The following is a 19,476-nucleotide window of genomic DNA, read 5'->3' as shown; positions in this document are numbered from 1 at the left end:
TTGATGAACACTTTCTGGAAGAAGAAATCTACCAGTTAATAGCTAGATAACCAGAGGCAATTTATCAAACATCTATGTACCTCAGTTTTTGTCCATCAAGCATAGATTACCAAAATTCCCACCTGATGGGTTGTTTTGAGGATAAAATCAGTTAGAAAATGTGAAGATCTTGCAAGAGTGATGAATATGAAGTAATCATATAATCTTCCCTATTACTAATATTCATCTTTATATCTATAAACTCCATAACCTTTCCATCCTTCAAGTCTAATCACCCCCATGCAATCTGGTCTGACTGTTCTCAATTTCTCTCTGATTACTGTCCTCCCTAGTTACCTACAAACTTACAGTTTTGACCATATAATTTTACAGTTAATTATAAGGGCTTCTCTGGTGGCTCAGATAGTAAAGAATCTGCCTACAATGCCAGAGACCCAGGTTTGATCCCTGGGTCGGGAAGATCCCATGGAGAGGGGCACAGCAACCCACTCCAGTATTCCTGCCTGGATAATCCCATGGACTGAGAATCCTGGAGGTTACAGTTCATGGGTTGCAAAGAGTTGAACATGACTGAGTTACTAACACACAGCTTAGATGGTAACCTGTATCAGAAAGCTATTGGTTGTTTCATGTCTGTTGATTTTTGTCTCCAACTTGGTATTTTAAAGTCCCTAAGGGGTGAATTCTCTGCATCCTTCCTAGCACCTAACTTAATAAGACCACAGCAGGCTTATTTTTGTGGATATAATAAGTATAACAGCATCACAATCCTTGTGAAGAGTTGTTTTTTAATAATTGTCTAGTTTCTTCCTCTTCATCATTGCTCAAGTGATCTCCATTTAGATCAGAATTGAGATTTCTGGCCCTCCATACACTGTGCACAGCTTCAGGGCATGGCTCCAAGTTGTTTAATCTGCTCCATGGCTGGTCATACTTCCATTAGGAAAGTGTTTGTCATTGAAAAGATACTAATCCGGGCCAGGGGTGGCTTAAAGGATACTCTCTATAGTTAGTTTGAGGTCTGTTAGAATAATTCCCTGAAATGTCTTTCATTTTAGAACTGAAATGGATAACATTGCATACATAGTCCTGTTGTATAAGCCCAGATAGGCTGAGGGTGACCAAATGAACCTTAGGTTCACACCTGAGTTTAGTGAGATGAATATTATTCTGACATCATTTTGTGAAATTATATTTTTGAAATGTTTATCATCAAAACTGAGGAAGGCCATTTGCCTTCCCTGAGAAGCCCCCCAAATAGACCCAATTTAACTTGCAGTTAAGCAGCTTCAGGCTTATATATGCATGGCTGGATGTGCAGGGAAGCAGGACACTTGCAGAGGGCTGAGAGGACACGTTTCTCATCTGATTTAACTCTGTACTAATACCCACTCTAAGGCTTTGCTAGGGGACCCAGAATACCTCCTCCACTAGAAGTTGGGAAGTGTTCTTCCTCTATTCTGTGTCCTGACTATACCAGTCTGTTTCCATATTATTTCCAGCCCCAGGTGGTATCTGCCCTGTTTCTCTGTCCATTCAAAGATGGCAATTTTATGCCATGCAGCTGAGGTCCTCTGAGTCCTCAAACAATAGCCCCACATACTTCACACTGCTGCTAGTTAAATGCATGCTAACTGCTAAGTCACTTCAGTCGTGTCTGACTCTGTGTGACCCCATAGACGGCAGCCCACCAGGTTCCCCCATCCCCGGGATTCTCTAGGCAAGAACATTGGAGTGGGTTGCCATTTCCTTCTCCAATGCATCAAAGCTATTTAAAACAGCGACAGGGCCAGGTGGTATCTGCCTTTGGGAAGTCCCTTAAATAATAGTTCATTTATTACTTGCCTGAAACCCAAATCTTAAGTTCTTTGGCAACATGTGTCAATTTTGAAGTTAATGAGATATCATTAAATATTATCAAGGAAGGTTGGGGGACAGGGGCTATTTCAAGAAAATACTTTGGCATGGAATGAAACAGTGAATGATGAAAATACTATTGTTTGCAAATAGAGAAAATCCAAGGAATATTATGAGATGGATATGTATGCCTCTGTCTCTTAAATATTCTTAGCTTGAAGTACTGTGGTCCACAGAGATATTTTCACCACCTGGCACATCTCTACTCTGGAACGGAGGGAAAGCACATTTGAGCCATTTTTGCTTAAAAAACTTTTTATGCCAACTCCTTTCAGATCATAACAATTCATAAAACTCATGTTTCTTCCCTTTTTGCTCTGCCTGTTAGGATATTCCTAAATGTCTTGTTAGCTCTCACGGTTAGTATGTTTCCTTTATTTTTCAAATATTTCTTTGTTAATAAGTCTATTGAATGTGTGTTCTTTGTATGTAGTAACTACTTTTAAGAGGCAGGGGATAAATGAATGAGTGAAAGATCAAACATAATTACTTAAAAATCTACTTGGCACCAGTTCTCATGCTCTTACTTCCCCATCCCTTGCTTTCCTTTTTCACTCAGATTCATATCATCAGAAACGCTGGGAAGGTAATGGCCTCAGTGGATAGCCTTAGGTGCTATCAGATTAATTGTCAAGAACCTGCCACCTTGACATCCTGCCCCTGGTCTAGCTAGAGGGCCTAACTACACAGTCCTTGAGTCCCTTAGATAAAGCAATCCCCCAATCTCTTGATTCAGATGGAACATAGCAACTCTTTGTCCAGGTTTCACTCATATTCTCCTTCTCTGTCTCATTGGCCCCCAACTGCTCTGCTTAGCATCTCCCTTGTCTGTGGACTCATCACAGGTCCCCCCACTCCCAGACAGCCTTACAATGTTAACATACTAAAAGCAGAAGGTTGGGATCAAAGGCACTGGGATTATGGCCTCTGTGTGCTGCTTACTGACTGGAATTTGGGATGTTATCTTAATCCTTGAGATCTTATTTCCCTCACCTTTAAAATGACAATAGTAAAAGGGCTTCCCTCCTAAAGTAGGTATGAGAACTAAATTAGATAATGCATGAGGTTCCCTGACACACAGTATAGGGGTTTAGTTCAAGCTAATGGCTCACATTTACTAAGCACTCAAACCATAACTGCTGAATGGTTTTTTCCCCCTATGTTAGCTTATTTAATCCTCACAGCAGCTTATGAAGTTGGCACTTCTGTAAATTGCTCAGTGCCTGGCAGAAAGTAAGCTCTCCATAAATGTTAGCTCTTGTTAGAATCACTGTTGCTGTCTTCATCAGACAGACAAGGACAGTTAAATGTTAACTCATACTATCTACTACTTGCTAGGACTTTCACATTTAGAAGCACTTAGAATGGATTGGGGGCAGAAGGAGAAGGGGACGACAGAGGGTGAGATGGCTGGATGGCATCACCAACTTGATGGACATGAGTTTGGGTAAACTCCAGGAATTGGTGATGGACGGGGAGGCCTGGCGTGCTGCGATTCATGGGGTCGCAAAGAGTCAGACACGACTGAGCGACTGAACTGAACTGATATTACAAAAAAAATCCATGAGGAAATATTATTTAATCATCGTATATGGAGGAGGTTTCAGTTCAGTTCAGTTCAGTCACTCAGTTGTGTCCAACTCTTTGCGACCCCATGAATCGCAGCACGCCAGGCCTCCCTGTCCATCACCAACTCCCAGAGTTCACTCAGACTCACGTCCATCGAGTCAATGATGCCATCCAGCCATCTCATCCTCTGTCGTCCCCTTCTCCTCCTGCCCGCAATCCCTCCCAGCATGTTTTTCTGGAAGTCTCTTGCTTTTTTGATGATCCAGCGGATGTTGGCAATTTGGTCTCTGGTTCCTCTGCCTTTTCTAAAACCAGCTTGAATATCTGGAAGTTCACGGTTCACGTATTGCTGAAGCCTGGCTTGGAGAATTTTGAGCATTACTTTACTAGCGTGTGAGATGAATGCAATTGTGCGGTAGTTTGAGCATCCTTTGGCATTGCCTTTCTTTAGAGAGGTTAAATAGTTTGCCAAATGCAGCTCAGCTAGAAAGTGGCCTAGTTGGAATCTGAATCCCAGCAATCCCATATGTACTTGAAACCTGCCTTTCCTGTATGTATCACACTGTTACTCACTAAGGCTTCATAATCCTCCACCTGCCTCAGTGAGGTTCATCATAGGGGGCATCTCCAGCCTCTACCTCTTTTTATTTTCACTCCTCTGGGAACCAGGCACTGGGCAATGACAGCAGAGCCCAAATCATTCGTAGACCACTTCAGTCAACTCTGACACATCAATCAATAAAAAGTGAAACCCCCTTCCCAAGAGATTCCAGTGGAACATTTTCTGGTTGTTTATGTTGCTTTGCATGTTCACACGGGTTGCAGCAGCTGCTCTGACAAGTAAATGCACACCAAGCTGTTTACAGTGACCAGAAAGCGGACTCCAGAGTCTGGGAACTTAATTCATACAGCAGAGTCCCATAGAGGAGACCATAACGAGGGGCTAAGAGGTGCCACATCCCAAAGAATAGCTACATGTGTATAAGTTGTAAAGAATCAATGAAGACAACAAACTTATCCTGATAAGTTCCATAAAACAGGTGCAAAAACATGGTTGTGACAACATATAGATCAGATCAGATCAAATCAGTCGCTCAGTCATGTCTGACTCTTTGTGACCCCATGAATCGCAGCACGCCAGGCCTCCCTGTCCATCACCAACTCCTGGAGTTCACTCAGACTCACGTCCATCGAGTCAGTGATGCCATCCAGCCATCTCATCCTCTGTCGTCCCCTTCTCCTCTTGCCCCCAATCCCTCCCAGCATCAGAGTCTTTTCCAATGAGTCAACTCTTCGCATGAGGTGGCCAAAGTACTGGAGTTTCAGCTTTAGCATCATACCTTCCAAAGAAATCCCAGGGCTGATCTCCTTCAGAATGGACTGGTTGGATCTCCTTGCAGTCCAAGGGACTCTCAAGAGTCTTCTCCAACACCACAGTTCAAAAGCATCAATTCTTCGGTGCTCAGCCTTCTTCACAGTCCAACTCTCACATCCATACATGACCACAGGAAAAACCATAGCCTTGACTAGATGGACCTTTGTTGGCAAAGTAATGACTCTGCTTTTGAACATGCTATCTAGGTTGGTCATAACTTTCCTTCCAAGGAGTAAGCGTCTTTTCATTTCATGGCTGCAGTCACCATCTGTAGTGATTTTGGAGCCCAGAAAAATAAAGTCTGACACTGTTTCCACTGTTTCCCCATCTATTTCCCATGAAGTGGTGGGACTGGATGCCATGATCTTCGTTTTCTGAATGTTGAGCTTTAAGCCAACTTTTTCACTCTCCACTTTCACTTTCATCAAGAGGCTTTTGAGTTCCTCTTCACTTTCTGCCATAAGGGTGGTATATCATCTGCATATCTGAGGTTATTGATCTTTCTCCCGGCAATCTTGATTCCAGTTTGTGTTTCTTCCAGTCCAGCGCTTCTCATGATGTACTCTGCATATAAGTTAAATAAATAGGGTGACAATATACAGCCTTGACGAACTCCTTTTCCTATTTGGAACCAGTCTGTTGTTCCATGTCCAGTTCTAACTGTTGCTTTCTGACCTGTATACAAATTTCTCAAGAGGCAGATCAGGTGGTCTGGTATTCCCATCTCTTTCAGAATTTTCCAAACAACATATAAGAGGTAGGCAATTTTATTATTATTAGAGAGCTATGAGAGTGTCTCTGTTAATTTAAAATTCTTTCTCATCACTGTTCAGTTCATTTCAGTCACTCAGTCGTGTCCGACTCTTTGTGACCCCATGGACTGCAGCACGCCAGGCCTCCCTGTCCATCACTAACTCCGGGAGCTTACTCAAACTCATGTCCATTGCGTCGGTGATGCCATCCAACCATCTCATCCTCTATCATCCCTTTCTCCTCCTGCCTTTAATCCTTCCCAGCATCAGGGTCTTTTCCAATGAGTTGGTTCTTTGCATCAGGTGGCCAAAGTATTGGCGTTTCAACTTCAGCATCAGTCCTTCCAATGAATATCCAGGACTGATTTCCTTTAGGATGGACTGGTTTACCTCCTTACAGTCTTATTTCTCAAGAGTCTTCTCCAATAGCACAATTCAAAAGCATCAGTTCTTCAGGGCTCAACTTTCTTTATGGTCCAATTCTCACATCCATACATGACAACTGGGAAAACCATAGCTTTGACTAGATGGACCTTTGTTGGTAAAGTGATGTCTCTGCTTTTTAACATGCTGTCTAGGTTGGTCATAGCTTTTCTTCCAAGGAGCAAGCATTTTTCAAATTTCATGGCTGCAGTCACCATCTGCAGTGATTTTGGAGACCAAAAAAATAAAGTCTGTCATTGTTTCCATTGCTTCCCCATCAATTTGCCATGAAGTGATGGGACCGGATGCAATGATCTTGGTTTTCTGATAGTTGAGTTTTAAGCTTACTTTTTTACTCACTTGTAGACATTAAAAAATGACTTCCATCTATCCAGTAACAGACCAACTGAATTGGAATCTCTAGTTTGTGATATCCCATTGTAAGTGTATTTTAAAAGCTATGCAGGTGAATCTACTGTGAAGCAAAATTAAGAATCCCTGGTTCGGGGGTAAAACATCATCAGGATTTCGACAAGCAGAAAGTGGGATAGAGAGACAGTCAGGGAAAAGCATACAAGCAAAGGAATAAAGACTGCAGGGTTTTAAAAGACTGGAAGAAATATTTGAGGAGGCTTGAGAATCCATGTTAAGCATGAGAGGGAGCAGAGGAAAATAAAGATTCAAAGGCAGAAGCAAATCATAGAGACTGACTAACATCCAAGGGAGTTAGAATCTCATTTACAAAATATGTAAAATCCTGCTCTTCATACATGGTATTATTAATATATATTTTCATTTCTAAATGACCAAGATAGCTATGCCTGGAAAAAAGGAACTGCTCAGAGCTTCTGTGTTAATACTGAGAATCAGACTCCCACCACTGCATCCAAACACAGAGTACACTGGACCCTACAGTAACAAGGCAGCACTCTCATCTTCAATAAATGTGAAAAATGAAAGTGTTAGTCGCTCAGTCATGTCCAAGTCTTTGCGACCACATGGACTGTAGCCCACCAGGCTCCTCTGTCCATGGAACTCTCCAGACAAGAATACTGCAGTGGGTAACCATGCCTTTCTCCAGAGGATCATCCCAATAAATACTAGCTAGTAGCAATGGCACCCCACTCCAGTACTTTTGCCTAGAAAATCCCATGGACGGAGGAGCCTGGTAGGATGTAGTCCATGGGGTCGCTAGAGTTGGACATGACTGAACGACTTCACTTTCACTTTTCACTTTCCTGCATTGGAGAAGGAAATGGCAACCCACTCCAGTGTTCTTGCCTGGAGAATCCCAGGGACGGTGGAGCCTGGTGGGCTGCCGTCTATGGGGTTGCACAGAGTCGGACACGACTGAAGCGACTTAGCAGCAGCAGTAAATCTTTGTGTGTCCATCTCTCCTGGAATTATAAACAAGCAAATGAGAGAGAGACAGGGAAACAAACGAGACCCATAAACTCCCCAAGAAGGATGATTCTGTCTGTCTCTACAATACCTAAACTAGTCATTTCTTCAACTGTATGATCAGTATACTTCAGGAGAAAGACGCAATGGGAAATCTTGCAAGGGTGCTGTTCTTTATGACATGACTAACATTAGATGTTTACAGTAACTGATGAAGTCAATACAGCAGGTGTTATCCTCATCTAAGAAAAATGGCATGGAGTGACATGTGACTGTTCCCTTAAAAGCCTAGAACTGCCACATTTTAGATTCCAACATATGCCGTCCCTGCTATTGTCTGGGGAAAAAGCATAGCTGAGTGCATGTTCCTAAAATACTTAAAAGAAGACTGTCTTAGATGCCACTATTGCTTTTAAATGTAAGCATTAGTAGCTGATGTTATTTACAGCTTATTTTATGTGCTAATTTTCAGTGCTATTAAGATACGTTATTATGATTCCGTATATTTCAAGTTATAAATCCCCCAAGAACAGAGATCTTATCTTCTTCAAACCCATATTCCCAGAAGGCTTAACACAGTACTGGTGTAATGGTTGTTCTTAATAAATACTTTTTTTCTGAAACAAAAGACTCACATGATGTTGTGATGTTTGGCATCTTATGTTACTCACTGCGGTCTACACAACTAGTTGTGTCAGCCCCAATACAAGATAAAGTTGTCCTGATAGAGTTCTATCTATTCCTTCAATCATCTGACACATATGCATTGAATGCCTACATTGTGTGTACACGATAAAGCAACGAATGTACAGTGGTGAAATACAGACAAGGTTTCTGCCCTCCAAGGATCTGTACATTTGTGGCAGGAGACAGTTACACATATGCATATGCACAATACATATGAAAACAAAAAAAATGCTATAAAAGGCATAAAAGAGTGTGATATATTGCAACTACTTCAGATAAAATGGTCCGGGAGAGTCTCCTCAAAAAAGTGGCATTTGAGCTAAGAATTAAATGAAGAAAGAGGTTTACAGATAATAAGTACTAGAGAAGGTGTTAAGAAAAGGGGAACTTCCTACACTTCTGGTGGGAATGTAAATTGGTGTAGCCACTGTAGAATGGGCTTCCCTGGTGGCTCAGTGGTTAAGAACCCTCATGGCAATGCAAAAGATGTAAGACATGAGTCTGATCTCTGGGTCGGGAAGATCCCCTGGAGGAGGGCATGGCAACCCACTTCAGTGTTCTTGCCTAGAGAATCCCCATGGACAGAGGAGCCTCGTGGGCCACAGTCCATAAAGTCACAAAGAGCTGGACATGAATGACGCGACTTAGCATGCAGGCATGCACTGTGGAATGCAGTATGGAGGTTCCTTTGAAAAGTAAAAATAGAACTATGATATGATCTAGCAACTCCACTCCTGGGTATATATATGGAAAAACAAAAACTTTAATGTAAAAAGATACATGCATTCAATATTCATAGTAGCACTTATTTACAAAAGGCAAGATATGGAAACAACCCAAGTGTCCATCAACAAATGATCAGCTTAAGAAGATGTGGTATATATGTGTGTATACACACATACACATGATGGAATATTACTCAGTCATAAAGAAGGAACAAACTACTGTCTTTTGCAGCAACATGGATGGATGTAGAGAACATTATATTAAGTGATATGTCAGAGAAAGAAAAACAATATATGATGTCAATTACATGTAGAATCTAAAAAAAAAAATGATACAAATGAACTTATTTACAAAACAGACTCACAAACATGGAAAACAAACTTTGGGATACCAAAAAAGGAAGTGGAAGGAGGGAGGGACAAATAGGAGTATGAGATGAACAGATACAAACTATTATACATAAAATAGATAACAAGGATTTGTTGTATAGCACCAAAAATTATTTCTAGTATCTTGTAATAACTTTGAATGGAATATAATCTGCAAAGAAAAAAAATATCACTGTGCTATACACAGGCTTCCCAGGCGGTGCTAGTGGTAAAGAACCTGTCTGCCAATGCAGGAGACATCAAAGATGTGAGTTAGATCTCTGGGTTTGGAAGATCCCCTGGAGAAGGACCTGCTACTCACTCCAGTATTCTTGCCTGGAGAATCCCATGGACAGAGGAGCCTGGGAGGCTACAGTCCATAGGGTTGCAAAGAGTCTGGCATAACTGAAGCCACTTAGCACACATGCATGCTATACATGTGAAATTAACACAACATTGTAAATCAGCTATATTTCACTTTAAAAACATGCAAGAAAACAGAGAGTGAGTGTTCCAGGCAGTGTTACAGCAAAGGCAAAGGCCCTAAAACCAGGTGATTTCACTGTTACGTGCAAGACATGAAAAGATCAGAAAGGCTAACATATATAAGAGAAAGCCCAACAAGTGGACAGGGGCAATGTCACCTAAAGCCTGGAGGAAAGACCATGCAAAGAGTTAGAAATTTATTTTACATTTACTGGGAAGGCATTAGAAGGATATAACATGAAAGTGATATGATCAGATTTATACATCTATTATGCCAAGAAATATTCTGAACCAAGAGTGCTTTCAATTACCAAGAGGGAAAAAAAAAAACAAAAACCTAAATGATGGTCAGATTCCTGTTCTTAGTAAGACTCATTTACAAAGCTATTTTTAGTGAGGAAATGCAAGGGAATTCAGAGGAACAATTATCTAAATTTAAAATGTTCTAATTAAAACAACCCTAGTTCCTTGCCAAGGACTCCAGCTTACCAATGTTTTCCTGTGCAGAGCTGAAATCAGTTCATGGATGAGGAAAGTGCATCCCCAGGGAGGCAGAGCTCTGTTCCCCCAGGCACACCACTCAGTATGGCAGAGAGAAATCAGTAGGTGAGGTGGCCACGGCATCTGTCATCCTAGCAGGGACATTTATGACCGTGACAGGGCACAACTGATAATTACATCAGAACAGGCGTAAAGTGGGGTTGTCCCAGGCATTTGGGATGTAGGGTAACCTTTGACCTAGGCTTGCGTCTCTACTTGTACCAAATAAGCTGTGAGGCCAGAAGCAAGGTGTTACTCTTTCTGTGACTGTATTTCTTTACTGGATGGATGAACTATGGTTGCGTTTTCTCATTTACTGAACACCAATTACCAAAGCATCTCGCTGGAGAGACAGAACAATGAACCTTATTTTATGTTTACAGACTAGTACAAGAACAATAAACTGAACAGTAGAACAGCTACAGAAACATATGCCAGGATAGGAGCTCTAGAGTTAGTAGAGGAGAGGACTGATAACCCCTATGAAGATTTCAGAGAACGCATCATGGCGATCTGGTGACATCTGAGCTGAAGTTAGGGCAATGAGCAGAAATTCATTTTTGAATCAACATGATCAGGAAAAGAGAGGGTCATCCCTGAGTCAGAGCTCTGCTCCATTCCACCCACAGAGGGTCGGCACGTGCAAAGGTACAGAAGTATGTGACACCGTGGTGGTCAATTGCATCAGCGAGGTGATCTCTATGGTCTCTCATGAATAAAAAGCTAAGCATCCCACATTTATTGATATCAAATACAGTTTTTAAAAGTGAAAGTTTTGTTTTTAGTCCCCAAATGTAATATCACCTATATCAAAATTATATCTTTCTATCTCCAATTGGTTCAGTTCAGTTCAGTCGCTCAGTCATGTCTGACTCTTTGCGACGCCATGAATAACAGCTTTATTGACTATGCCAAAGCCTTTGACTGTGTGGATCACAATAAACTGTGGAAAATTCTGAAAGAGATGGGAATACCAGACCACCTGATCTGCCTCTTGAGAAATTTGTATGCAGGTCAGGAAGCAACAGTTAGAACTGGACATGGAAAAACAGACTGGTTCCAAATAGGAAAAGGAATTCGTCAAGACTGTATATTGTCACCCTGTTTATTTAACTTATATGCAGAGTACATCATGAGAAATGCTGGACTGGAAGAAACACAAACTGGAATCAAGATTGCCGGGAGAAATATCAATAACCTCAGATATGCAGATGACACCACCCTTATGGCAGAAAGTGAAGAGGAACTCAAAAGCCTCTTGATGAAAGTGAAAGTGGAGAGTGAAAAAGTTGGCTTAAAGCTCAACATTCAGAAAATGAAGATCATGGCATCTGGTCCCACCACTTCATGGGAAATAGATGGGGAAACAGTGTCAGACTTTATTTTGGGGGGCTCCAAAATCACTGCAGATGGTGACTACAGCCATCTCTTTGCGATTCATGGGGTTGCAAAGAGTCGGACACGACTGAGCCACTGATCTGATCTGATCTGAATCACAGCACGCCAGACCTCCCTGTCCATCACCAACTCCCGGAGTTCACTCAAACTCACGTCCATCGAGTCGGTGATGCCATCCAGCCATCTCATCCTCCGTCATCCCCTTCTCTTGCCCGCAATCCCTCCCAGCATCAGAGTCTTTTCCAGCGAGTCAACTCTTCGCATGAGGTGGCCAAAGTACTGGAGTTTCAGCTTTCGCATCATTCCTTCCAAAGAAATCCCAGGGCTGATCTCCTTCAGAATGGACTGGTTGGATCTCCTTGCAGTCCAAGAGACTCTCAAGAGTCTTCTCCAACACCACAGTTCAAAAGCATCAATTCTTCGGCGCTCAGTAACAATAGCTATTTGATCTATTCCTATTCACATAACATCTATCTATTACGAGTTGCATATATACAGAAGTTCCTGGCCATGGAGTAAAGGAAGTATATGAAGACCCAGGTTAAATGCAAAGCTCTCTGTGAAGTTGCAAATCATGGCTTTAACAATAAAAAGAATAGGGATGGAGTATGAGACAGAGTGCTGAGTATGCAGAAACATATGACCATTTCCATTTTACACACAAGATAACTGAGGTACAGTTTAGAGGAGATCTTGCAGCATACTTAGTCATGGCAGAGCTGGAATCTGACTGCAGGGAGTCTGGCTCAAGGGTCTATGCCTGCAACAACTAAGCTGCACGCCTTTCAACAGTAATACCAAGACTGCAATGGACAAGCTTGTGTGCTTACTGTTCCCTAATTCATCTTTGCTTCAGAGCCCATCTCAGGGCAGAAGTTGTAAAAACACTGATTGGTTCTTAGCAGCAACCTTTAGAAAAAAAAGGATACGCAGTGAGCAGAGACAATGGATTTTCAAAATCAAATTTCCACTTTCTAATACAGCATTCTGAACTTTGAGAACCCATGGTCAGAATGCTTGCCCTCTGGGTCAGCTCAAATCAACATTAAGAATTCAGCTGAGTCCACATGACATGAAATAACTGGATTGGTTAAGGTTTTCATGGAAACAATTACATTCTTGATCAGTTGTTTGGATTTCATGACAGGTATAAGGTCTTAAAGGTGAAGAACTCCATATCCTAACCCCCTCTGTCCAGCAGGTAACAGAACCACAAGCAGAAAAGACATGAAAGGAGACCTTGCAAAGATGATGGCAGCAATAATAGCAACAATAATAAGGTTAATTTGACTCTATTATATTTGTGCATCAATCCAAAGCTTATAATCTTTAAATATATGGCATCCCATTTAAATCTAATAATATAAATATGTGCATTATTATCCACATTTTTATATATTCACAGATGAAGGCTCAGAGAGGTGCAGTGACATTTGTAGTACAAGAGCTGAGATTTAAACTGAACTTTCTGTGTCCAGTAATATTTCCTTTTCTCCCACAGCTGCATCTCAAACTGCAAAAAATTCTAGCAAGTCATCATGATTTCCTTCAGAAAGAACTAAACACCACAGCCTACAGACTTAGGCTTTGTCCTCTGACTGCCCTAGTTTTTGAATAATAGTTCTAAAACTCTACATCGCATAATCCCTGGCCTGATCCCTGAATTAAAGAGGGAGCAAATTTGAGAACTGATGAGTTTAACCAGGGAGGGGTCATATTTTAACAGTGGGAGCTGAATAGACTGCCAAAGTAGGCTGCCTCTCCTGCAAAGGTCCAGAGGGATGGAGGGCAGGGCTGAAAGCTGCTTACCAATACAGGACTCCCCGGACAGTGAATAGGTCCCATCGTCATGGAAACCGCTTCTGCACTCACAGTGGTACCACCCTGGTAGGTTAACGCAGCGGGAATGGTTGTGGCACTCAATGATCCCCTCTGTACATTCATCAATATCTGCCTCAGAGAAAAACACAAGCCCACCAGGACATTAATTTCTTTTGACACTAACCTTTTAATAAACACCTAACACACCTAACATACTCAGGTCAACATACTGATTAAAACTGGTTATTCACCTAAAATGAAAGTTACTGGAAGAACCAAGTCCCATCTTTTTCCCCAGAATTCAAACAAAATGAAAGCTTCAGTTTTCGGATGCTCTCTCATGAATTGAACAATGGATGAGAGCTGATGGTCATGAAGACATTTCTAACTGCATATGCTGAATCACCAAAAACTAAATTGAGGATGTCTGGCACAGATCTGTCATTCAGAGAACATGATTCTTCTCTGAATTGACGATTCCAAGAGAGTAACTCCAGATATTGCTTGGTATTCTTTGAAAATATCTGTGAACAAATAAGTCCAGGAAACTCTATCTTAAACAGTGTTAAGCTAATGATTTTTAGATTTCAGTCTCAGAGATTTAACATATTTATATGCCCTGTAACTTGGAGAGGAGAATCATAATATGCACTGTTTCCCATATTTATTTGGCTGCAGAGTGCTTTTTCTTTGGATTGTAGCTTACAAAACTAAGGTTTGGGGGAGCACAATTTGGGAACTACTGTTCTCTCTCTCTCTACAACTGCCAATTCACTAAATGACTTCATTTATGATAGTCAATCAGAGCTACTCATTCTTCAGTCATCCCTCATTAAAGGACGTATTCTAGGCTCTCTTTGCTCTAGAATCTGGCTTCATAGAATCAGCAAATGCATGGACCACTCAGATTCTCTAGCCCAAAGACTTGCCTCTGAGCTGAAGGAAAGTGACAACCCTGCAGAAAGATGAGCTGTTGATTGTCATGGTAGGCTCAGCTCATCTTACATAGCCTCTTCAGGTAATTATTTCTTGGAATATAGCAATTGCTGGCTGGGAATCTTCCCCTATTTCTCCTGGAAATATCTATACTACAGTAGTCTTATATAAAAAGAAATTAAACTAATACTAATATATAGCACATGAAAACCATAGTCACAGAAAATTAATCAAACTATTCACATGGGCCACAGCCTTGTCTGACCCAATGAAACTATGAGCCACGCCATGTAGGGCGACTCAAGACGGAAGGGTCATGGTGGAGAGTTCTGACAAAACATGGTCCACTGGAGAAGGGAATGGCAAACCACTTCAGTATTCTTGCCTTGAGAACCCTATAAACAGTATGAAAAGACAAAAAGATAGGACACTGAAAGATCAACTCCCCAAGTCAGTAGGTGCCCTATATGCTATTGGAGATCAGTGGAGAATAACTCCAGAAAGAATAAAGAGACAGAGCCAAAGCAAAACAGCGCCAAGTTGTGGATGTGAGTGGTGATGGAAGTAAATCCAGTGCTGTAAAGAGCAGTATTGAAAAGGAAATTGGAATGGTTGGTCCATGAATCAAGGTAAATTGGAAGTGGTCAAACAGGAGATGGCAAGAGTGAACATTGACATTTTAGGAATCAGTAAAATAAAATGGATCGGAATGAGTGAATTTAATTTTGATGACCATTATATCTACTATTGTGGTCAAGAATCCCTTAGAAGAAAGGGAGTCACCCTAATAGTCAACAAAAGAGTACAAAATGCAGTACATGGTTGTAATCTCAAAAATAACAGAATGATCTCTGTTTGATTCCAAAGCAAACCATTCAATGTCATAGTAATAAAAGCCCATACCCCCAATCAGTAACGCTGAAGAAGCTAAAGTTGAACGGTTATATGAAGCCCTACAAAACCTTCTAGAACACCAAAAAAAGATGTCTTTTTCATTACAGGGGACTGGAATGCAAAAGTAGAAAGTCAAGAAACACCTGGAGTAACAGGCAAATTTGGCCTTGGAATATGGAATGAAGCAGGGCAAAGACTAATAGAGTTTTGCCAAGAGAACACACTGGTCATAGCAAACACCCTCTTCCCACAAAAGAAGAGACAACCCTACAGATGGATATCACCAGATGGTCAATACTGAAATCAGATTGATTATATTCTTTGCAAAGATGGAGAAGCTCTATACAGTCAGCAAAAACAAGACCAGGAACTGACTGTGGCTCAGATCATGAACTCCTTATTGCCAAATTCAGACTTAAATTGAAAAAAATAGGGAAAATTAATAGCCCATTCAGATATGACCTAAATCAAATCCATTATGATTATACAGTGGAAGTAACAAAAGAGTCAAGGGATTAGATCTGATAGACTAAGTGCTTGAGAAACTATGGATGGAGGTTCATGACATTGTACAGGAGGGAGTGATCAAGATCATCCCCAAGAAAAAGAAATGCAAAAAGGCAAAATGGTTGTCTGAGCAGGCCTTACAAATAACTGAGAAAAGACGAGAAGCAAAAGGCAAAGGAGAAAAGAAAATATATAAGAACCTGAATGCAGAGTTCCAAAGAATAGCAAGGAGAGATACGAAAGCCTTCCTCAGTGATCAATGCAAAGAAATAGAGGAAAACAATAGAAAGGGAAAGTCTAGAGATCTCTTCAAGAAAACTAGAGATACCAAGGGAACATGTCATGCAAAGATGGGCACGATAAAGGACAGAAATGGTATGGACCAAAAAGAAGCAGAAGATATTAAGAAATGGTGGCATGAATACACAGAAGAACTATACAAAAAAGATCTTCATGACCCAGGTAACCACGATGGTATGATCACACACCTAGAGCCAGACATCCTGGAATGTGAAGTCAAGTGGGCCTTGGAAAGCATCACTATGAACAAAACTAGTGGAGGTGATGGAATTCCAGTTGAGCTATTTCAAATCCTAAAAGATGATGCTGTGAAAGTGCTGTACTCAGTATGCCAGCAAATTTGGAAAACTCAGCAGTGGCCACAGAACTGGAAAAGGTCAGTTTTCATTCCAATCCCAAGAAAGGCAATGCCAAAGAATGCTCAAACTACCACACAATTGCACTCATCTCACATGCTGGCTAAGTAATGCTCAAAATCCACCTAGTCAGGCTTCAACAGTACGTGAACTGTGAACTTCCAGATGTTCAAGCAGGATTTAGAAAAGGCAGAGGAACAAGAGATCAAATTGCCAATATCCGTTGGATCATCAAAAACGCAAGAGATTTCCAGAAAAACACCTTCTTCTGTTTTATTGACTAGGCCAAAGCCTTTGAATGTGTGGATCACAACAAAACTGTAGAAAATTATTAGAAATGGGAATACCAGACTACCTAACTTACCTCCTGAGAAATCTGTATGCACGTCAGGAAGCAACAGTCAGAATATGACATGGAACAACAGGCAGGTTCCAAATCGGGAAAGGAGTGTGTCAAAGCTGTATACTGTCACCCTGATTATTTAACTTATATGCAGAGTACATCATGAGAAACGCTGGACTGGAAGAAACACAAGCTGGAATCAAGATTGCTGGGAGAAATATCAATAACCTCAGATATGCAGATGACACCACCCTTATGGCAGAAAGTGAAGAGGAACTCAAAAGCCTCTTGATGAAAGTGAAAGAGGAGAGTGAAAAAGTTGGCTTAAAACTCAACATTCAGAAAACTAAGATCATAGCATCTGGTCCCATCACTTCACGGCAAATGGGGAAACAATGCAAACAGAGAGAGACTTTATTTTGGGGGCTCCAAAATCACTGCAGATGGTGATTGCACCCATGAAATTGAAAGATACTTGCTCCTTGGAAGAAAAGCTGTGACCAACCTAGACAGCATATTAAAAAGCAAAGACATTACTTTGTCAACCAAGTCCATCTAGTCAAAGCTATTGTATTTCCAGTAGTCATGTATGGATGTGAGAGCTGGAGCATGAAGAAAGCTGAGCACTGAAGAATTGATACTTCTGAAGTGTGGTGTTGGAGAAGACTCTTGAGAGTCCCTTCAACTGCAAGGAGATAAAAGTAATCAACTCTAAAGGAAATCAGTCCTGAATATTCATTGGAAGGACTGATGCTGAAGTTGAAACTTCAATACTTTCATCACCTGACATGAAGAACTGACTCATTGGAAAAGATCCTTATCCTGGGAAAGATTAAATGCAGGAGGAGAAGTGGATGACAGAGGATGAGATGGTTGGATGGCATCACTGACTCAATGGACATGCGTTTGAGCAAGCTCCGGGTGTTGATGATGGACAGGGAAGCCTGGTGTGCAGCATTCCATGGAGTCACAAAGAGTCAGACACCACTGAGTGACTGAAATGAATAAAGCACATGAGCTTCCCTGATGGCTCAGCGGTAAAGAATCCACCTGTAATGCAGTAGCCATGGGTTCCGTCCCTCAGTGGGTAAGATGCACTGGAGGAGGGCATGGCAACCCATTCCAGCTTTCTTGCCTGGAGAATCCCCATGGACAGAGAAGCCTGGTGGGCTATAGTCCATAGGGTCCCAAAGAATCAGACATGACTGAAGCAACTTGGCACACAGGCACATAACACATAATGGATACAGTGTACTGTTCCGCATGCCCTGCCATTGGCATCAGTTCAAGGGCAATCAGTGACCTGTGGTACGATGTCCCTGAAAAGTCCTGAGTTGTGTATAAGACTGTGAACACAGTTTGAAAACTGCCATTCTTATCTCATGGCAGTTGAGTCAAGTATAGAGAACGATGCAGCTCTCTATTCCAGACAACTCCATTGTGGTCTTTTTCTGCCAAATGCCATCTTATTCCTTCATGGCTGGGATGTTCCCTTCATGCTGTTCATTCCTTAGGTTTCTAAATGCAATCAGCCCTCAGGATCAAGTGCTTCTATGCACCTTCAGCCACTGTAGGCAGGTTGTGTGTGCATTTAGTATATATCTCCAACAAATAGATTTTCAACAGCCATATTCTCATTTCTGAAATTTTATAGCCATGTGGTTCAGTGGGACACACCTTGGATCATTAAAATGTTCAAAAGTTGACACAGAGAAGTGACCTGAGGCTATGTCTCACAGAGGGGAAGGACTGGCCCTAAGTTATGAAGTCAGTTTCAGACATGACTGTAAGACTGATTTTCAGAGATACCACCTCTATATGAGGCTGAAAGATAAGTCTCTGTAACAAAGCAGCAACATATTCGGCCTCAGGCATTTATTTCCAAAGCTTCCAGAAAGGCAGTCATGATCCCTACAGACCCTGCCGCTTCTAGACTACAGATAATATTTAGGTAACAACCATCTAGCCACAGTTAATGTGTCAAGAAACCAGGAAATATAAAAACAAAAGCTTCCCAAATAACCAAAAGTCATATGTTCTGGTTGGTCTCAGGGTCACCTGCTGCCCCACTCACTCTCAAAACCAACCCAGTTTGGAGGTTAAATTATCTGAACATCTTACAAATAATTCCCCTGCCCTCAATTAATAAGCAGTTTCTAGGAGGAGCAGGAGTAGTGAAAGATGTCCAATTTTTTTTTTTTCAATTCACAGATGTTTTTATTCCCAAACTGAAGTAAGAGAGACTAGCAAAAGCTTCCAGCAGGGTAGAAGCTACCTGTGTAGCATAGGGAACTCTTACAGGGAGTGAAGACAAGCAATTTATACATCTACAATTACTTTACAGACACTAGGGAACCCCTGGCTTATAGTGAAAACTAGGAAAGTAGCCATGGCATCCCTTGCCTGGGAGCTGAACTGACCACAGCAGTTTCTGGGGACTCACTGGGGATAATCAAGGCTCATGACAGACCAGCAGCTGGAAACAAGGCTGTGCCTTTCTATTCTGTGGGTCAGGTCCATAACTGAAGGTAACAATTTCATTTTACATGAAACCAGGCTGCACTTGAGAGGTGATCATATTTTCATCGTGTTCAGAAAACTATTTCTTCTACGTAGTCACAGTAGTATTAAAAGCAACCACCGCAAACCCAAATACAGAAAATACTTGGAAGCTTTT

At 41.4% G+C, this 19,476-nt stretch overlaps 1 protein-coding gene across 3 annotated transcripts in view; it reads right to left on the bottom strand.

The window, feature by feature from the left end:
• NELL1 (neural EGFL like 1) overlaps positions 1-19,476 on the bottom strand; it is a 1,041,756-nt gene that overhangs the window by 65,751 nt on the left and 956,529 nt on the right. For 2 of the 3 annotated variants that reach the window (XM_027532215.1, XM_027532213.1), the window contains one exon: positions 13,452-13,592. The exons of the other annotated variant lie outside the window; for it this stretch is intronic. In XM_027532215.1, coding sequence (XP_027388016.1) covers positions 13,452-13,592 — 141 coding nt within the window. The remainder of the gene's footprint in view (positions 1-13,451; positions 13,593-19,476) is intronic. 3 annotated transcript variants of the gene reach the window in all.

The sequence above is a fragment of the Bos indicus x Bos taurus genome, chromosome 29, assembly GCF_003369695.1.
Source record: "Bos indicus x Bos taurus breed Angus x Brahman F1 hybrid chromosome 29, Bos_hybrid_MaternalHap_v2.0, whole genome shotgun sequence".
NCBI classification, from domain to species: domain Eukaryota; kingdom Metazoa; phylum Chordata; class Mammalia; order Artiodactyla; family Bovidae; genus Bos; species Bos indicus x Bos taurus.
The sequence above is the reverse complement of the archived record's forward strand: the minus strand, read 5'-3'. Positions and strand labels throughout refer to the sequence as shown.